The sequence below is a fragment of the Equus caballus genome, chromosome 6 (assembly GCF_041296265.1).
Source record: "Equus caballus isolate H_3958 breed thoroughbred chromosome 6, TB-T2T, whole genome shotgun sequence".
Lineage (NCBI taxonomy): Eukaryota > Metazoa > Chordata > Mammalia > Perissodactyla > Equidae > Equus > Equus caballus.
In genome coordinates, this window is record NC_091689.1 from 27729949 (window position 1) to 27750132 (window position 20184).

Sequence of the window (20184 nt, forward strand, 5' to 3'; positions counted from 1 at the left end):
CATCCTCTCACTGTGGTTCTACCCACCTCGTAAACACACCCAGCGACCCCCTTAGAGCTGGCCATGGTCCTCTGACCACTGGGATGGGCATACAATGTGGACCCGCTCCCCTTCCAAAAGCTGTCTACCTTTTCCTCTTGAAGCACCATCTTCTTTCTTTCTTTGTTGGCAAGTGAAAAAATAGCATGGGTAGCTGCGTTTGCTGGCGTGCGCTGGCAGCCGGGCCGCCCTTCTCTTGCACAATCTCTACTCTGAAGCTCATGACCTCCCTGTGAGGGGGGAAGTTGCTACTTTCCCTCCAGAAAAGAGGCACAGAAAAATCCAGTGACTTCCTAGGGCCACACAGAAGTGGACACAGAAAAAGCCAATGAACCCACGAACCCAGGAATCAAGACAGGGCACATGGGGACGATGAGACATCGTGTGAAATGTGGGTGTTTGTGGGTACACAAGAGCAGTTGTGGGTCGTGGTGGGAAGGAAGATGGATGCAGCTATCCCCAGGTGCCGTCGGCACCTGTGGGTCACAGACACACGCCGTGGGCAGACATTGCTGCAGTTGGGAATACACGTGAGGAAACGATCAGGGGAGGGGCACAGGACACAGGTCCGGGCTGACCACCCCAGGGTCATCTGTAGCATCAGGGAGTCAGAGCCCTTTGGGCGCCCGTCACAAGGAGAAAGGAGAGTGGACGTGAGGTGGGGGCATCAGTAGTGTGCAATGTTGTGACTGAAGCCACATCCTGGGTGTGTACATAGCAACATGAGAGCCTCTTACTAAAAAACAGAAGTAAAATGGCAGATAAAACACTATTACATACACAGATACAGAAACACCAAAAATACCCTGTTTTCGAGGATGTGCCCGAGGAAAAGACACTCAGTGAACAATTAGAACAAGGGAGGGAGCAGGAATCATTCCTCCCCTTTACTGTGATACGAGGCTCCAAGCCCTGGCTTCAAGCACAATTTGAAAACTTCCCCTTATTGTGTCCACTGACCGGGCTGAACTCAGGCTCACTCACCCAGGCTGTGCCTGAGATCACATGGCACACGATGCTGTGTGCTCTGGGCCTGCTCCCTGCAGCAGAGACACCCTCCCAGGTGAAGCCCTCCAGGTGAGCAGGGTGGATGCTGGCACCAGAGCTGTTGCATCCAGTCTGTGGGGCTGGGCGAGGCATTTAGTTGTTGTTCTCAGTACTCTAATTGGTGAAAAGGAAATGGTTGACAGGGTTTCTGAAGACCCTTTGGCAATAAACGACACCTGCGGGCTGGGCACCTGGCACCTTCTGCTCCTGCTCCGGACCTTGGTTATAACAAGCAGTGTTGTGGCTCTCATGATTCAGATCGCCAGACTGCGAATTTTGTATTACAGAAGAATGTTACTGATAATCATGCTTGCAATAAACGCTATGAAAAATTGATGTCTGTTAATATATGAACTATTAATATTTTCTAGAACGCTGAGTTCTTATATTTATGACAACACAAAAAATACAAATAATAAATAAAATATCTTAAAAATGACTTGCTTGCCCATATCTTTAAAAAATACTTTCTAGACAATAGTTATAAACCTCGATTATTACAAAATGAATTACTTACAAATACCTAAAGTGCAAGATATGATTGTTTACCAAACAAACTCTGATAATTCTTCTCCAAACCTAAGTTTGAGAACTTCTGAATGAGTGTTCCCTTTTTCAGAGGTCAGTGTCCACGTGGAATTTGGGCTACAATGGCTGATGCCTAAATAGCCGCGTGCAGATGTCCCCTCATCACATCCCCTCAAGCAAGGGTTCCGCGTACGCCCTGCTCTGCTCCTCAGAGAAAGCTCATCGTGGAAGCTCTGCTCTTGTTTGTGCAAAAATATGCACTTGCTGACAAGTGATGGAAGCTCTTTTGCATTTAGAGAAAACGTTCATCAGTCTGGATTCAACCAAATATGTTTCAGAATCTGTCAAATCAAATATCTAATTTTCAACAAATGTGTTTCTAAAGCCGTGTTGGGCTTTTTACTGAGAAAGTAAAGACGTCTTGATTCAGCAATTCTAGAAAACAAAAATAACTACAGCCCTATGTTTCACTCTGAGCTCAAAACGAATCTCTCCGTGCAGGAAATGGGTGGATGAGAGTAACCTTCCCCTTCCCGGAGCAGGGAGCTGGGGCTCAGCCGCGAGTCGCTGTCCCCTCTGTGCCCTGCCATGAATGAAGACCAAGCAGGAGCCAGCAGCCCCTCCCCGCAGGGCTTGCCCACCCGTCTCACCCGGCTTCCGTTTGGCTACATTTCTTGGAGCTAGAAATTTGGTGCCTTTGTTTTTCCTTTTGTTTAAACCTCAGCCCAAAGGGAACAGAATACCTACATGAGTGTGTGGGTGCGTGAGGGGGCTGAGTCTCCTCGGTCCAGCAAAGGCTTCCCTGAGAATCCGCCCCCCGCTCCCCAGTGACGGTGCCCCATGTGGTCTCTGGTCAGGAGGTCTGGGCTCCACACCCTGCTGACCCCTGGGTGCTCTGTCTCGATTTCTGTTCCTTCTCTTTATTTGATCACTCCAGCCCAATTCTTAGTGTTTTGAATACTCGAGTAGAGAGGGAGAGAGCGCTGACCTGGGTGGGCACTGTCCTGTTTGGATGACACCTGCGTTCCTGGTGTCCCTGGCGGGGTTCCTCTGGGTGAGGAGACCAGCCCCTCGACTCACAGATGTGTCTGCATCTTGTGGAAGGAGAAAGTGCCAGCACCCACCTGGGTTTCGGTTGGATCTGGGTCAGGTGCCCAGTGCAGCACCCTCGGGCTCGTTCTGTCCCTCCTCGGAGCTGAGATGCAATTGCTCACAGTCCATCTCAGAGCTGGTGTAGGAGCCGGTGAGCCATCGGACCCTCGCAGGAAACAGAAGGAAGAGGGACGCCCCCACGGCCGGTGATTCATTCTGCCGCTGGACATCTGGGACTGAGGGAGCAGCCAGCCTGTCCCCCGGCCAGCGGGAAGCTCAGCCTGAGCATGGACTCAGGGCTCAGGACTCGGGCCAGGGTCTCTCTGTGGTCAGTGGCCCCAGGAGCCGGCCCCAGGGCTCTGTCCTGCTTGCAAGATCCTTAGCCGACAGCTGCGTCCACACAAGATCTTAGTCACAGACGTGTCCCCACTTATGCAGCTTTCAAACAACTCATGTGGGGCCTCCACGATTACCTCTCTGCCACTTATCACTACACCATAAAAAAAATAGGTTGTTTCATCTTCTATCCAACATACACCACAAGCTGTTCCTCCCGGGCTGATGGCTGCCAGTTCCAGTGGTGACCGAGCAGAGCAGTCACTCAACCTTCACAGGCATTGCTCTAGATCATGGCACCTGCGACCCATCCACACCCGGAAAGATTCTGTGTTTCTTACCATAGACACATGGAAAAATCATACAGTGTGCGCTGCACGTGGAGACTCAATCCCAACAACCCTCCTCCCTCCCTCTTCCTCCAGCCAGTGGGCTGACCCCGTGGGGCTGCTGACACCCGGAGTCTTGTCCCTGCAGGGCGTGTTCTTAGGAGGGTGCAAACCAACCCAGGCTACCTATGGACACAGAGCATGTGGCCTGGAAACCCAGCCTCCCCCTCCTCCCCATACCCACTCCTCCTCCTCCACGTCCTCCTCCTCCCCATACCCCCTCCTCCTCCACATTCCCCTCCTCTGCCTCGTCTTCCTCCCCTCTTTCTCCATGCCCCTTCAGCTCTGTGCCCCTATTCAGAGCCTCAGCTCATGTCTGTGCTGGGAGACAAGCCTGGGGGTGGGCTTGGGGCGAAGGCATCCAGGAACTGGGGCAGCGATAAAGGGAAACTTCATTATAGAGAAACAGCAGCTGGAGACTGTATCAGGTGTTTTCAGACACTCACAATTCTGTGTAAGAAAGAGAGAGATTGGGAGAGAGAGTGAGAGAAGAGGAGAGAGAGTGGGAACCACACTGGGCGGATTCTCACTGTTCACATCCTCAGATCAACTTGCCAGGTCCTGGTTTTCTGCCTCATTCCATTTACCACTCAGATGAGTCTCTCTTGTTGACAGAAGGTCCATGAGAAACAAATACCAAGTGGGGGTCACAGGAGTAGTAGGGCCGCTCACCACCAACGTCCCCTCTCAAAGTGAGTGACGGGCCGAGCCCAACGCCATGGGCAGCAGACACGCCCCGTCCACTCCCACAGGGGGTGGTCCCGCGACAGGGGACTGAGCATGGCCATCCAACTGACCAGAGAGCTCAAGTTGCATCTTGTGTTAAGTTAAATTGTCTAATATTCAGGTAACAGGGACGGACACACGTGGGGGGTCTCAGAGCCAGGGGGAAGCCAACCCGAAGCTTCGCAGGCTGCTGGCTCAAGGTGCAGATAGTTCTCAGCCAGGAGACGAAGAACAGGACGCTGGGGGGGGCCAGAAGCTCCCTCCTCTGGGGCTCAGCGCCTGGCCGGGGCTGGTGGCGGGAGGGCTCCGCGTGTTTAATCTTCTTGCATGCACTCTTCTCCAATGAGATGATTTTTAGATGTATTGCTGTCTGCTTGACTTCTTGGCTCCCGTTTCTAGAAACATCCTACATTCTTCTACTGATGAATCACTTCACAACAACCTTTCCTCCTTTTCCGACTGGGTGTTGATTAGTCTTTCCTTCTTGATTCATAATCAATGTTCTGCCATCATACTGTCTTTGTTTCTCTCGGCTCTGAGTTTCAACCTCTTTAACACCAATGTTGGATAGCACACGACCGACAGTTTTTCTTCTCATTTTCTCCTTTAGAGTTGTAAAGGGGAAGAAAATCATTTTAACACAGGCTCAGTAAGAACCGCTTACCTAATTAGTAACATAACCAAATTCTGCTTTCCAATGGTCATCATCTCAAGTTTATTAAAAGATGCCTGGGATGAGCTAATTTCCCACTTATTCTTAACATGTGTCTACGGGGTGGAAGTGAATGTGTCCACTTTCTTTGTCAAGGTTTCTCCATGCGATTATTGTCCCAGAGATGGTCTCTTCCCACGAAGAGAACAACTTTCGGGCCCACAGGGAGCTGGGCGGCCCACAGGTGTGGTCCGTCTGTGGCTGGCTCAGGTGTCCTGGGACTTCCTGCATCTCACGTCTTCAACCTCAGAGCACTTCCTCCTCGAGGGTGTGCGTCACCGCCCCGCCATCTGCATTCTCCAAACAAACTCATCGGGGGTGCACGATGCCCAAGAAGGGGTCACCCACGTGCCTGACTTTCCCACGAGAGTCCTGAATACACGAGGCAGGTCTGGCATATTCTCACGTCTTTCTGCAGTAGAATTAACTTCTGCAGCTAATTCGGGACCAAGTTCTCTCTATGTCATAAACACACAAGCCCAGGTTTTATTTTATTATAAGACACAACAGATATGTGTTACTCTTTCAAAATGATGGAACATACCCCAGAGCTCGTGCACAGGCCCTGCAGCGTGTGGGGAGTGATGCTCAGACCGAAATGCACAGAGAATCACCCGGCAGCTGATGGTTGAAGATTAGGCTTCAGACGAGAGGGGGGCTGAGACGCTGTGTTTCTAAGAAGCTTCCAGGTGGTTTGCAAATAGGCGCCACCCGCAGAGGTGCTGCAGAGTGCCCTGCCTAGGTCTCTCTGGGGTTCCCTACGTCAACTGGGGGCTCAGCCTGGGCCTCGGGTACTCAGAACCCCCGGTGACTCTACTGTGACTTCCCCGTGCACTGGGGTTTTCTGCCACTGCCCTAGACTTGAGCCCCAGCAGCCTATCCCCAGAATAGCCCACCCCTGGGGCTCAGGGCACCTGGCTGATGCAGGTGACGTGATGACCCACCTTCCGGGGGCCCGGGCTGAGCCAAAAGCCAGTGAAATCTAGCCAGAAATTAGGCCACCTCTGAATTTTAAAAAAACGTGTTTTAATTTTTTGTCGGAATTACAAATGCAAGGAAACTTTAACATCCTTTAGTGCATAGTGTTTGCATTATTGTTAAAAATTGTGTCATATTTTTCTAGTTTGTCTGTCTGAACAACATCTTGATTTCAACTAAAAAAAAATCAAGGAAATGGCACCACCCAAAATACATTGAAGGGAAGAAGGTTGATGTAGAAAAAGCCGGCCTCCTGGAGTGTGAGAGCTTCGTTCCTGAAGAGATTATGGCCAGCAAGACTTAGCGGGCCCCCTGGGAAAATAGAGAGCAGGTACAGCTCCCAAAGATCCCGAGTGACCGGGGACACCGGCTCTGCAAAGTGAATCCTGGCTGGGAGGGATGACGGGAGGGCCCAGAGCCACAGACACACCAGGTCTCACCTGCATGGGGGCAAGGTCAGGAAAGTGGGCGGTCCTCATGCCCTGCACCCTGGCGACCACGGCCCCCCTCAGGGGGCCTCCTGGAAGCACAGAACCTGCGGCCTCCTTCAGTGACCTCTGGCTGTGTGGAATATGAGCCACCAAGTTGCACCTCAAATGGAACCTGAAGTCTTTGGCTTTCGCTCAGTTTTTCTCTTTAAAATCATTAGCCAGGTTGAGAATCCCAATGTGACTCTGTACCTAGATCTTCAGAGGTGGCGGGTGCCTGGCGGGGTTCATCCCTTCTCTGGCTATGCTCCAGGGACGCTGCCTCAGAGCTGCCGGTTCCACACCCGGGACCCTCTTTCCCAAGGACCTGGGAGCTGTCCCTTTGAAACGTGATCATCGAGGAGGTGGTGCCCGTCCCCCAGTTTCTGCAGGGGTACAGGAGCCTGACTTCAGGGGGCGCCTGTCTCCACGCTGCAAACCCACTGCTGTCTCGGAGACGTGAGAAGTTGCCTGTTCCTCTGGATAAGGCCACGGGGGTCCCAGCACCAAAGCCTCCCCCGCCCTTTGCTTCCTCGGAGCAGAGTTCAGTCTGCGTCTGGTCTCTCTCTCTCCCATTGCAAGGTCTCCCTGGCCTTTCCACTTTGTCTGGGGCAATTTTGGCTCTGACACCATCAACCCTGAGGTCATGCTGATGCCCTCATTGTGCACAAGCAGCCACGATGGCTCTGCTAATGACTCAGGGTCTGTCCTGATGGAACCCACGTGTGAACTGCCCATCAGAACCTCCAAAGCCAGCGTGGGTCGGGATCAATTAGCCTTTATGCAGTTTTAAATTAACTGAAGTTGGTCCCACTCAGTTTCACTATCTGTCCTAAAACAAACACATGAGGCCACTCAATCCTCCTGTTCCTATTAACTCCTCTTAAAAGTGCATCCAGGATGTCTTCATTATGATCACTTAGATTTTGGGATATTTCGAGCAAACAGAAGAAAAGACAAACAAGACTGGATTGAACCGACTCCGACCTTCTCTGTAAGTCCTGCAGATCTTCCAAAGGTTAAACAAAGATTCCAGCTGTGGCCGGAAGCCTCCCGTCCACCCCACACGCCCCCACCGTCTCTCTGTGTTAACACGCGCTAGCTGCCTGTTCTGCTTCCTCAGGAAGCTGCGTGGTTCTTTCACTGCCGTGTAACTGAGACCTGTCTCCAGATGCCTCCTCTTTCCATTTTATTTTCCTGCTTCTATTTGGAAGATGTCCAAGAGATCTATGGCTGCAAATGATTCCCTAATTCTGCTGAATTCCATCCTGAATGCCTGCCGGCACATGATTCTTGAAGGCAGAAAGAAAAGTGTCTATTAAGTGGAACACTGGTTTTATGTTAAAACTTAAACTTACTTTAATTAATTTCCTCTTCATTCTTCTCAAATATGTTTTCCCAGAATGTTATAGACGGGTGTATGTGTCACATAAAGATCTTGCACCTCAGGAAAAACCTTCCTAAATTTTAAGTTGTCATCGAATCCTGAACAGCTCACACCTCAAGTTCACATACATCCACGTGACCTTTAAATTTGAGTTCTAATGGTTCCTAACGAGGACAGCGCAGCTCCCATTATTTCTGCGGAAAGTGCAGTTGGTCCTCACGGGCCCACCTCCTGGGGCTCTGTCTATGAAAGTGGGGGAAGAAGCAGGGCTTCCCTGGCCTGGCCTGTCCAGCTCTCAGGACAGCAGGGCATTCCCCCGGCCTGGCCTGTCCAGCTCTCAGGACACCTGGGCAGGTGAGCTACCTCCGATGCAGGTGGAGCCAAAAGGAGGAATTTTCTTTCTAATAGTTAGAAGTCGTCCCCAAAGTAAAGTCTGCAGAGGATTCACCAACTGGATCTTTGTACCCTGAGCACCAGCTGACACGAGACAGGACTGTCCTTTGGCCGTGTCTGGGGCCGGCCTCTTGTAGGGGATGGGAGGCAAGGGGAGTGACGGATACTCGAGGTGAAAGCAGGAGGGAGAGGCCAGCACAGGGAGAGAAGGAGGGAGGGGAATGGGGCTGATGGCAAGGCCCCAGCCCTGCCCGTCCTCGCCCATCCTCCCTTGTCCGTCTGTCCATGTCTGAGGGGCTGACTGTGCGCCTGGGAATCTGACCGATCTGAGCTCGTCTCTACCGCGTCCCTTCGCCATGTGCACCAGGCTGGGGAGAGAGGGCTTCCCACCAGAACTAACTGACCAACTAGCTGGGTAGTTAGTTTTCTGGGAGAGGGAGTGGCACCAAGAGGGCTCAGGAGCCCTCCTTCTCCCCAGGCAGGACGTCCGCAGACCCACCACCTGGCCTGGACGGTCCTGTCTGCAGGCTCTGCCAGGCTGTCGGGGGCAGAGGCAGGAGATGAGTTTCCTCAGCTTCTGTGGCTCTCCGGGCCGGTGCTGCTGACCAGGGCCCTGGGTCCAGACTGCAGCCTCCAGTGGTGGCCCCCGCCCTGTGACCGGCTGTGATGGGGGGCGCAGAAGTGCTTTTCCTTTTGGGGTTGGGGGTTGGTGTTGGCTCCCTCACTTCCTAATCTCCCTTAACACTTCTCCTTTCACTCCTCCATCATCTCCTAAATTTTACTGTCGATTCCACGCTTGGCCCTCTCAGAAATACCCAGAGGGGTTTCTGTGTCCCCGTCGGGACAAGTTTCTGCCCATGGGGGGCAGTGGGGTCAGCACAGGGAATGGACGGCCCCGAGGCATGAGCGTGGGGAGGATGGTAACAGAAGGAGAGAAACAGAGAAAAATGGGAGAAATAAGAAAGGAGGAGAGAACGGGGCACAAACTGCACAGGGCTGCTGCGGGCTGAACGGTGTCCCCAGAGTTCACGCGTGGGAGCCCTGATTCGAGGGACTGCATTTGGAGATGGAGCTTCGAGGAGGAGATTAAGGCGACTGAGGTCCTGAGCATGGGGCCTCCGTGATCAGAAACCAAAGCTCCTCACCTCCAATCTCGGACGCCCGGCCTCCAGGCTGTGAGCAACGCGCCTGCTGGGTGGCTGCTGCCTGTGCTGTTTGTTAGGACAGCTGAGATGATGGAGACAGGGCAGGACTCAAGGACCACAGAGCACCGTAGAGACCCAGAGGGCCCTGAAGATGTGGCCATCTGTGAGGACCACTGCGGTCATGGCCACTTGGAGGGAAGGCCAGCCACCTGCTCAGGCACCGCTGGGCCCCGAGGGTTATCACAGAGCCGTGTGCTGGGAGCACAGGCGGCCTGTGCTCAGACGCTCCCAGCCAAGGGGGAGAGTCCATGGGTGTCAGCATCCACCCACCCGTGGGGGCACCACTAAGACCCCATCCTCTCTGAGCTGGCGGCTGTGCGTCCCCATGGCTCCCTCACCTGAGCAGGCGCCCAGCCCCACCTCACAGGATGAGCCTGGCTTTAAGACCAGGGCTCCAAGGACAGCGTCCGGGACTCTCACCATATTCCTTGCAGGTGGGCAATCGGCAGTTCCCACAGGAGCAGTAGAGTGTGTGACAGGCAGAATTTTCCGATGACCCTCAGTTCCCCGCCCCAATGCACAGGCCCTGTGCAATCCTGGGACGGAGGACGTGAGGGACCCTCTCCTTTAGGCTAAGTTGCAGGACGCCACTGACCTGAGAAGAGGGCCTAACCTATGACATGTGCCTCTAAATCGGGATCCAGGAGTCAGAGAAGGAAAGATTCGGAGCCCAAGGAGGATCTTTGGTGCCATCCCTGGGTTGAAGATGGATGAGCCCCAGGAGCTAGCAAGGACACAGGGACCTCAGTCCCACCAGATCTGCCACCAGGAAGAAAGCGACGGTCCCCCAGAGCCTGCAGGTGAGAGCCCAGCTCAGCCGACACCTTGACTGTGGCCCATGACACACCAGACGGAGAGCCAGCCAGGCCACGCTGACTTCTGACCCACAGAGCTGAGATCGTAAGTGTGGGTGCTGCTTGAGCTGCTGGTTTGTGGACACGTGCAACATAGTAAACTGGCGCAGATGCCCTGTGAGGAGGAACCGCCCAGGCCGCTGACCCACCGCCTGTGGGCCAGTCTTCTTTCCGTGGTCCACGGGCCCCGAGCTCCTTCACATGGCCCCTGCACACTTTTCGAGAACTGTTGAACTCTAGAACTGTTAAACTTGACCTTGAAACCTCCATTACCCCAGCACCGACCCCAGTGTGGAGTTAAAACTCCTACATCGTGGCACCAGGCACCCCCGGGAAGCTACACAGGTGGTGGAATATCCGTGTCCCCCTGCCCGGCATCTGTGGTGTCCACCCTTCAGACCTGACTGGACATGGGGACCGTTCCAAACCACACTTAAAACAGCATTGAGTGAGATCATACCTCCCTGGAGAGTCACCTGTCCCCTGAATATAATACTGATTATTCAGGAAGCGTCCAGATGCCACAACTGCAGTAAAAATGGGCCTTTTCTCTTGACCACAGCCTTCATAACTCCAGGGGCTTTAAGCCTGTCTCTCGATTCTTTTCCTTTTCTCGCTTTTCCTGACAAATCCAGGGCATTCTCAGACAAGCCCGTCATCTGGACAAATGACCAGTGAGGCGCACTGAGCATAGAGTTGGTACAAAGGACAGTTTTCCTTTCCTTTTGTTTTCATCAGCCAGTCCCTGGAGGTCAGTACTAATGGCGAGCACAGTGAGCAAGGATGACGGACACCTGAAAACGCACCAGGATGGAGGGCGGGGGCGGCATGTGGAAGGAGCCTGTGGGCCCTGCTGTGAGGGGAGATGGGGTGCGAGGTGGGGGGCTGTGCACACAGCATGCCCCCATGAGGCTGCAAGGGGACAGAGCTGCTGCCCCTGCTGACTCTGCCCACGGGAAACGGGGTGGGCGGGGGCCTCCCATCCTGAGGAGCCTGAGGATGAAGTCTACGGGAGGCAGCAGACGTGCCCCCAGCAAACCCCCAGGCCCCCTGAGCCCCTGTGAAACACTCTTGGACTAAACTAGGAATCCCCACGTCACAGGCAGAGACACTGAAGGCGATTTCAAAAGTCAGAGGGCTACAAACACGCTGATGCAGCTAACGGTGAGTATGTTATTTTCATTAACAACGGTGTTAATATTTTTGGTGATGCAAGTAAATAGTTAATTCTGACTTTTACAATTCCAATCTAAAACGAATGCCTAAATGCCTATGGAAAAGGCAGAAGTTCTAATAAAATGCCAGTTCACCATAAAGGAGCTAACTATGAATGACGGTGCTGGAGACACCAGGATCAGCCGGTTTTATTTCAAGTGAGGACAACAGGGTAAAACTAGTAATTATCAACCTAGTGAGATTTTATTTCTTTGAAAGTAAAAACAGCTCTGGTTAAAAGAAAATTAAAAAGGAGAAACATCTAGATTAGGATGTAAATGGTAATTATAGCTCAGCTGAAACTACTTTAGGGTAAGCTATTCCAGTGTCACCTGTTAACATCCTGTTTGAAAATAAATAAAACAAGACAAAAAAAGTAGATGAAATCGACTACATCAAAATGAAAAACTTTTGTGCATTAAAGGACACTCTCAACAGAGTGAAAAGGCAGCCCACAGAATGGGAGAAAAATTCCCAAATCATATATCTGATAAGGGGTCAATGTCTAGTATACATTACAAACTCCTATAACTCAACAATAAAACAACAAGATTACAAAATGGGCAAGGACTTGAATAGACATTTCTTAAAGAAGATGTACAAATGCCCAATAAACACATGGAAAGATGCTCAACATCACTGCTCATCAGGGAACGCAAATCGAAACCCCAGTGAGATGCCACCTGACACCCAGTAGGATGGCTGCTTTACAAAAAATAAAATGAAATAAAGTTGGCACAGAGGTAGACAAAGTGGAATCCGTGGGTGCTGCTGGTGGGAATGTAAACCGGTGCAGCTGCTATGGAAAGCTGTCTGGTTCCTCCTCAAAAACTAAACACAAAATTACCATATGATACAGCAATTCCACTTCTGGGGAAAGAAAGGAAAGCAGGATCTCCACGAGACATTTGTACACCCATGTTCACAGCAGCATTATTGACAACAGCCGAAAGGTGGAAAGAACTCAAGTATCTATAGATGGATGAAAGATAAACAAAATGTGGTTTATACATACGATGGAATAGTATGCAGCCATAAAAAGGAAGGGAATTCTGACATAGGCTACCACATGGAAGAACCTGGAGGACAGGATGCTGAAGTGAACTAAGTCAGACACAGAAAGGCAAATACTGCATGATCCCAGTTCTCTGAGGTCCCCAGAGGAGTCAGGTGCACAGAGACAGAAAGGAGGATGGTGGGCGCTGGGGGCTGGGGAGTTAGTGTTTAATGGGGACAGAGTTTCAGGTGGGAAAGATGAAAATATTCTGGAGATGTTGGTGGTGATGGCTGCACAACAATGTGAATGTACCTAATGGCTCCGAATTGTACATTTAAAATGAATAAAATGGTCAATTTCACATTATGTATCTTTAACACAATGAAAGCATGCCAAAAATAAATAAAGTGATGAATAAAAGACATCCTTTATGTTAAAGGGGCTTATGCAGTAAGAGTTGGAAAGAAGTGAGAAAGCCAACAATTATGATGCAATCTGAAGTCTCCTGGGAATGAAGGCTGCAGAATATGTCACCCCAAACATGACTGCAGGAGTTTAGGACATACTACCCCAAATACAATGGCAGGAGTTCAGGACACGCTACCCCAAACATGATTGCAGAAGTTGGAGACACGCTGCCCCAAAACATGACTGTAGAGTTCAGGACACAGCACCCCAAAACCTGCCGCCTCAGTACGTTGACTATTTTGAGTTGTAGACACTTGAAAAACAGCAAATGCGGGGAAAGGCTTCCTCTGAACCCCTCTCATCTGCCTAATGACAGGTCCTCCAAAAGGAACTCCAGTGTCACCAACTCCCTCCCTGGGAATGTCACCAACCTGTAAGATGGACTCTTGTCACAGGAGAGGTGACCAGAAGTGGACACCACACCCAGACTCTGTCACAAACTGTCCCCCCCATCTGTTCTCCTGAGTCATCTTCCCTAAAAATGAGAGGCCATGTCCCCCTCCTTCCCTATTAAGTTGGTTTTTAAGCCCAAATTCTAAGCCTCCTCAAGGAGTTCCTCGTTTTCCCTGGGCACCTCTCGTGTGTACATGAGACACACATGTCCACAGACTTGTGTCTGTTCTTCTCTTGCTCATCTCTTTTCCTACAGGATTCTCAGCCAAGAACTCAGAAGGGTACGGGGAACTTATTTTCCTCCTCCGCACAAGCAATAGGGTTGTGTAGTAACACCCACACCTGTTTCCACTGTTCGGGTCAGTCACAGCTCTATTTCCCCTGAGAATAAGCAACAAGGAGATGATGCCTAAGCTGGTTAACAGGAAAATAAAAATTCTCACAGTTTCTCCACCTTCTTCCTCTTTTTAAAAATTGGGTCAACAGCATCAATCTTAACCAATATAATTGTTAACGTGCCTTACATGGGAATCAACCATGTTGAAGCTAACACCTGGTCTGGAACAAGAATCAGGTGATACGGCACCAACTTCCTGGCAGGTGGGGCTGCTGCCTCCTGGCTCACGTCTCTGAGTCTGGGGGCTTCTTGGGCTCCTTACCCTACAACAAGGGTGAGGAGACCCAGGCGACGCCCGCAGGAGCTGATGGTGCAGACCCGGGTGCTGGGAGGTTCAGGAAAGGACGTGGATACTCCAGAGAGAAAGCCCCTCTCGGATTCCCTCGCCGTCTGCTTGTCACTGGTGGTTACTTCCTGCACCCCCCACCCCGTCAGTCACAACAGCTCATAACAAAGAAATCAAGGGTTATCTGGCTGTGACACGGTACTTGTGGGTGCAAACCCAAACTAACCTTTTTATGTCATTTTACATCAGAAAAGAATGATGTCTTCCACCTGAAATCCTCCTTCAAGCTTCCTCCTTCCACACTCGTTTCCAGTCACCTGTGACTTTGTCATCACCACCGCCTTTCAATAACCTGCCTCTGTATGGTCTCTCCTTTATCGGCCCACACTCCGACCACAAAACCCAACATTTTAAACCATTGTCAGAGCTCGGTAAGGTTGAACAAAGGTTAGCAAAGTCACTTCAATGATTCTGTAATGAAAGAGATGTGGTAAAATACATAACTTCCTAAAAGTCACAAAAGTTAACCAAACAAAGACAATTTGTCCCAAAGAAGCCCTGGTGTTCAGAGACACAAGGTCACTGAATCCCATCAAAGTCTTTACCCAAAGACTCGCTGAACGTGGCCACAGACTGCAGGACAGACCCCGCAGACCGCGTGCGGCAATTTCTGCGTTTCGGCACATGCCAGGAACGGAGGTCGGCCATGCGTGCCCTTCAGAAACCTCGGATCAAAGAAGGAGTGAAGACAATGGCCCCTGTGTGGGTGTGAAACGACACGGAGACAGTGCAGCCCCCACGCTGTTGCACACAGCATGTTACACACGGCGCCATCCACACCCTCAATGGAAACAAAAGGACTTTTTCTTCAATTTTTCCAGTATGCTATAAAACGATTTCACATTTAGATACTTACTAAATTATGCATGTTCATGCATCTGAAAATGCACAAAAACCTTGGCAAAGCAATTCTGCAGGTTCTGTTTCTCTGGTGGATTTGAGAGCTTTGTGACTGCGGGAGGAGTCACCCTAAGTCGGCCCCAAGTTGTGTCACGTAAAGGGGACGTACTTACCGAGACGCCTTCCTCTCTCCGGTACTGCTTCCAGTTCCTGCTGCTGTCGCTGAACATCAGGAGGTAGCTGGTCACCCAGTCGGAGCTCCCGTACCCGCCCTGGGTGGCCACTGCGGTGACCTCCACCCTCTCTCCAAGGTCGATCTGCAGCCACTGGTTCTTGTCTGACACGAGCGGCGTCCAGCCCCCGGCTCCTTGTTGTGGAAGAGGACACAGGAAGAGGAGTAAACGTTAGAATTTGTCTGGAAGGAGGAGAGACCTGGGTGAGAATGTGTGCATTTCCAAACCTATAATAAATGCCCCATGATTGTATTCATCGAGTAATGAATGACTGACCTGAATCATCTGTGCACCCCTGAGTCATGTGACCTCCTCACACTGGAGGTCAGGTGTCCACTGAGGGTCCAGCTGCTGCACGTGATGGGTGCACACTCCAGCAGAGAACCCCAGAGAACAACAGTGTTTCCTTGGCCATTGTGCTGGCTGCTTATCATCGAGCCTTCAACACCTTATAGGATGTCTGGAGGTGCAGCTAACTTACAGTGGAGTCTACATCTATCAGGGACGCCCCACCTCTGATGTCCATGTTCAGCCCCGGGCATGCAAGGATGCTAGGACCCTGCTCTGTGGCAAGGAGTTCCCAGACTTGGGAGAAACGAAAATCAAGGCATCTGTAGCAGGCTCAGGAACTCACTGGGGGGTGGTCCTGCAGGTGAGTCCCATGGGGGGGTGATGGCAGAAGGAATCATGGGAAATGCCTTGCAGGGCAGTGAGGGGGGTGTCTCACAGAACAGACTGCACCTCAGGCTCCTGCAGACGGAGAACAGATAGATGACAAAGCGACTGAGGACAAGAGGAGGAAGAACGGCAAGAGAGCGTGGAGCCCAGTACTCCTTGAGACCCCAGCCCTGAGCAGAGACTCTAGGGGACAGAGCGGGAACCTGTGGGGATGACACAGAGGCCAGGGGAGGGGCAGGGGAGAGACTGGGAAGTGGAGCTCACCTCAGGCTCACACCATTAGGGCCAGACCCAGGCTCAAAGGAGCAGGTGTGACTCAAAGCCAGTCTTCTGAGCACAGCGCTTCTTGGAGATAAAAGTGACAACGGGAATGGAGAGGGAAGTGTAAAGCCAGCAAGACAGCAGAGAACCACAGCACCTGAGGGTTTACAACCCCCTTCCAACGCAAAAGTAAGAAAGAAAGAGAGACAGAGAGAGAAAGGAAGGAAGAAAGGAGGGAATGAAGGAAGGAAGAAAGAAAGGGAGAGAGAGAGGAAGGAAGGAAGAAAGGGAGAAAGCAGGAAGGAAAGAAAGAGAAAGAAGGACAGAACAGCAACCACTACGCAGCCTGCACGTTGCTGGCTGACAGGACTGGGCGCCATTAAGCTCAGAATCCACACAGTGTCCAATACACCAAACTGAGTGAGAGGATGGTAAAACCCTTACAGAATTATTGCAGAAAATCAGGAAACAAATATTCACAAATATTAATTGAGGAAAATCCCTACGTCCTAAAAACAATCATGGAGTGAAAGGAACTACACGAAAAATAAGCTGTCCTCGAACAAGCCTTTGAGGGTCGGAAATACCACCTTGAATCAGAAGTTCAAAACTAAGAACAGAAATGGACCAAAAAATCAAGTAATAAGAGAAATGGATTGAGTTCAGGAAAGAAATGGAAGGAAAAGACAAAACTGTCTTTAAAATAAGGAATAAATACCTTCAAACCTATTAGGATGGCCAAAATCTGGAACACTGACACCACCAAACGCTGGGGCAACAGGGGCGCTCGTCCATCGCTGGTGGGAATGCTGGATGCTACAGCCACTTTGGAAGACAGTTTGGCTGTTTTTACAAAACGAAACATACTCTTACCATAGGATTGAGCGATCGTGCTCCCTGGTATTTGCTCAAAGGAATTGAAAACTGATGTCCACACAAAAAGCTGCACACGGATGTTTATAGCAGCTTTGTTCATAATTACCAAAATTTGGAAGCAACCACGATGTCCTTCACCAGGTGAATGGATAAATAAACTGTGGTCCATCCAGACAATGGAATATTATTCAGTGCTAAAAATAAACGAGCTGTCAAGCCATGAAAAAATATAGAGAAGACTTAAATGCATATGGCTAAGTGATAGAAAGCAATCTGAAAAGGCTACAGACTGTGTGATTCCAACTATGTGACATTCTCGAGAAGGGAAAATGGTGGAGACAGTAAAAAGGTCAGTGTCGGCCAAGGCTGAGGAGGGCGGGATCAATACATGGAGCACTGAGGGTTTTTAGGACAGTGACTCTTGTGTGTGATACTGTCACGGTGGATGTGTGAGATCATGCACTTGCCAAAACCCAAGAGTGAACCCTAATGTAAACTATGGACTCTAGTTAATAATAATACCTCAATATTGGTCATGAATTATAGCAGATGTATCACACTGATGCACGATGTTAATAATAGGGGAAACTCTGCATGTGTGTGTACATGGTGGGGGGAGTTGGAGGGGGTAAATGGGAACTCTGTACTTTCTGCCCAATTTCACAGCAAACTGAACTGATCTAAAAGTAGTCTATTAATTTAAAAAAAGAATAAATTGCATAGTGACCAGTAAGTCAATGTATTATAGGCAGTGAAAGCCAGCTTTCTCATCCTTAGAGGAAGGACTCACTCTTCTAAATAAGGAATGAGGAAAGGAGAAATGAACCCTGGTGTGGGGTTGGAATCAGAAGGCTCAGCATACATCTTGGTTTTAATGCAAATATGGGTAGACACAGAAATACAGTTACGTATGTGTCCTCATGGCTTACTTTTATGCTTATATTTCCCACATCTGTCTGCTGGGAGGCCTTGAAGCCATGGCACTCAGTAACAACGAGCACACCCAACACTGTCGCCAACAGAACGATCCTGGGGTCCCTGGAGAAGTGGTTGATTCCACTGAAAATGCAAGATGGGCTTAGAATGTCTTGAGGGCCAAAAAGTAAGGAAGGGCTCAAGTAGAGGGGAGCCTTCTCAGAAGAACACAGGAGCCAATCTGAAGGTTGGCCAACCCTGGGACAGTCGAAGCAGAAAGATTAAAAAGCAGATTTCATGCCACAGAATAGCATGAATATCCATGAATCCATGCTGATATAAACAAATGAATAATCAGATAAATGCACACTTTGGGGGAAGGGGCAGCTCCTCCTGACAGGAGAATGCCCACTGGTGCATCAGTAAAGAGAGAATCGCCTTAGGCACATACCACAGTCATGAGAACTGAAGGTGAGGCCCAGGGATGGATGCTCAGGCTGGTGGGTGAAACTTTGAGGAGAAACCACATTTTCATGTCTCAAAGTGTCTCCCCCAAGTGGCTTGTCACTAACAAGAGATCCAGGTTGACATCAGCATTGGCACACAAATCCACATCATGGCCCCTGATAGGACACATGGAAAGGACATGACGGCATTTCTAAGGTGCTCTTGCCAAAAATTTATAACCTCATTCCAGTCAAGAGAAAATACTGTACACATTCAAACAGAGGAAGTTTCTACAAAATACCTGACCAGGGCTTGCAAAAAAGTATGACAGTCACAAAAGATGGGAGACTGAGGAATTGCCAGGGACTGAAGGTGCCTACAGAGGAATAACTAGTAAATGCACCTTGGGGTCCAGGGTAGCCTCTTGGAACAGAGAAAGGATGGTGAAGGAACTGTTGCAAATGCACCAGGCTCAGCTGTTGGGTCTGCACTATTGTACCGGTGTCCCTTCCTGACCTTGACCGTCGAGTAAGATGTTAGCAGTGGGGTGAAGGATACTGGAGGAGCCTCTGCCTACTTTTTTCAAAACCATTCTGTAGTCTATACTTAGTTCAAAACAAGACGTCTAAAAGTGCAGGACGATAAGGGAGAGAGATGCTAAGAACTCTAGGCTGGCAGGACGGATTGACCCACCACCGTTACACAAGGCAACCATGAGCAGATACGAAAGTCAACCAGGCATAGCGAAAATAGGGAAACTGAGGCTTCCCAGGAGACAGGCCCATGCTAATGCCCTCACTCCCCATGATAACATGGCCAAGTCTGCATTGCTGTTGTGTTTAAAAATGGGGAAATAGTGGTCTTCTCACAGATAACTGCTAGTAAAACACTCTGTTTTTTACTAAATGTAAAAATGATGCTGTAAGATCTACACAAATAAGATATTATAATTCATCTTTGACACTTAAAAAATTAGCATCATGGGGCCCAGTGGGGCCTGCCCTGGGAAGCCTGGACAGCTCTCAGAAGTCACATCCATCTACCCTCCCTGCTTGGCTGCCCTCAAACCCCAGAGGCCCCCATGATCCCGCTCAGACACCACCTGGCCTGAGCTCCCGGCACGTGTGGTTCACCCCCTGGATTGTGTGAAGTCCCATGTAGTGATGAAATCCTTGTCCTCGACCATAGGAGCCTTAAGAACAGATAGTACAATGTAGGGGAGGAAAATAATTTCCCTCCACCTTTCTGAGACACTTGTAATAAAAGGATTAACATGAGAAAAGCAAACAGAAGTTACTGACGTGTAGCTGGAGTACACATGGCAGAGACCCGGGGGAAATGAGGAACTCCCCAGGTGGCCTAAACCACCAGCTCAAATGCTGCCTTCTCTAAAGATAAAAGAGAACACGCTGTGGGGGCAGTTCTGGGGGGACCGGAGGGAGCAGGCCACAGGTGGGTTGTGGAGCAGGTTCAGGCCCCTGCCGTCTCCACTGAGGAGGGTCTGGTGGATTCACCATCCTCCTCTTCCTAGTGCAGACAGGGAGACACCTCTGCAAATGCCGATTTCCTTTATGGATGCAAAGTTATCTTACAAAAGGGCAATTTCTACTCTGTTTTCAGAGCTTCTCCTGCATCTGCTGATTCTTAAAATAATCAGATCAAAGTCATCCTCATGCCAAAGAGGCACATTTTGGGGATGTGTTCTGTGACTCCGCAACAATGGCGAAGGTTGGGTAGGACAGCGTGTTGACTCTGTAGCAGTTTCGCTCACACACAGAAGATGCTTGGGGCATAGCAGTTGCTGTCTTTGCAGACGATAAAGGAGTTATAGTGACTCTGAGCAAGGCAGTGAGTACACAGGGTGTGTGTCCACTTTTGCACTTTTTACAAATCCCTAAATCTTCACAGACACAGTAGCTCTTTTATCTGTTACTGGCCATTTTCAGTCTACAAGAGTCCGAAAGA

General features: G+C 50.3%; 1 protein-coding gene across 1 annotated transcript in view; it reads right to left on the reverse strand.

Annotated features, from left to right (window-relative positions):
• Positions 1–20184, reverse strand: part of LOC100064076 (contactin-associated protein-like 4) — a 170170-nt gene that overhangs the window by 92401 nt on the left and 57585 nt on the right. The window contains exon 3 of the mRNA XM_023642816.2: positions 14983–15176. Within this exon, the coding sequence (XP_023498584.2) occupies positions 14983–15176 (194 nt within the window). The remainder of the gene's footprint in view (positions 1–14982; positions 15177–20184) is intronic.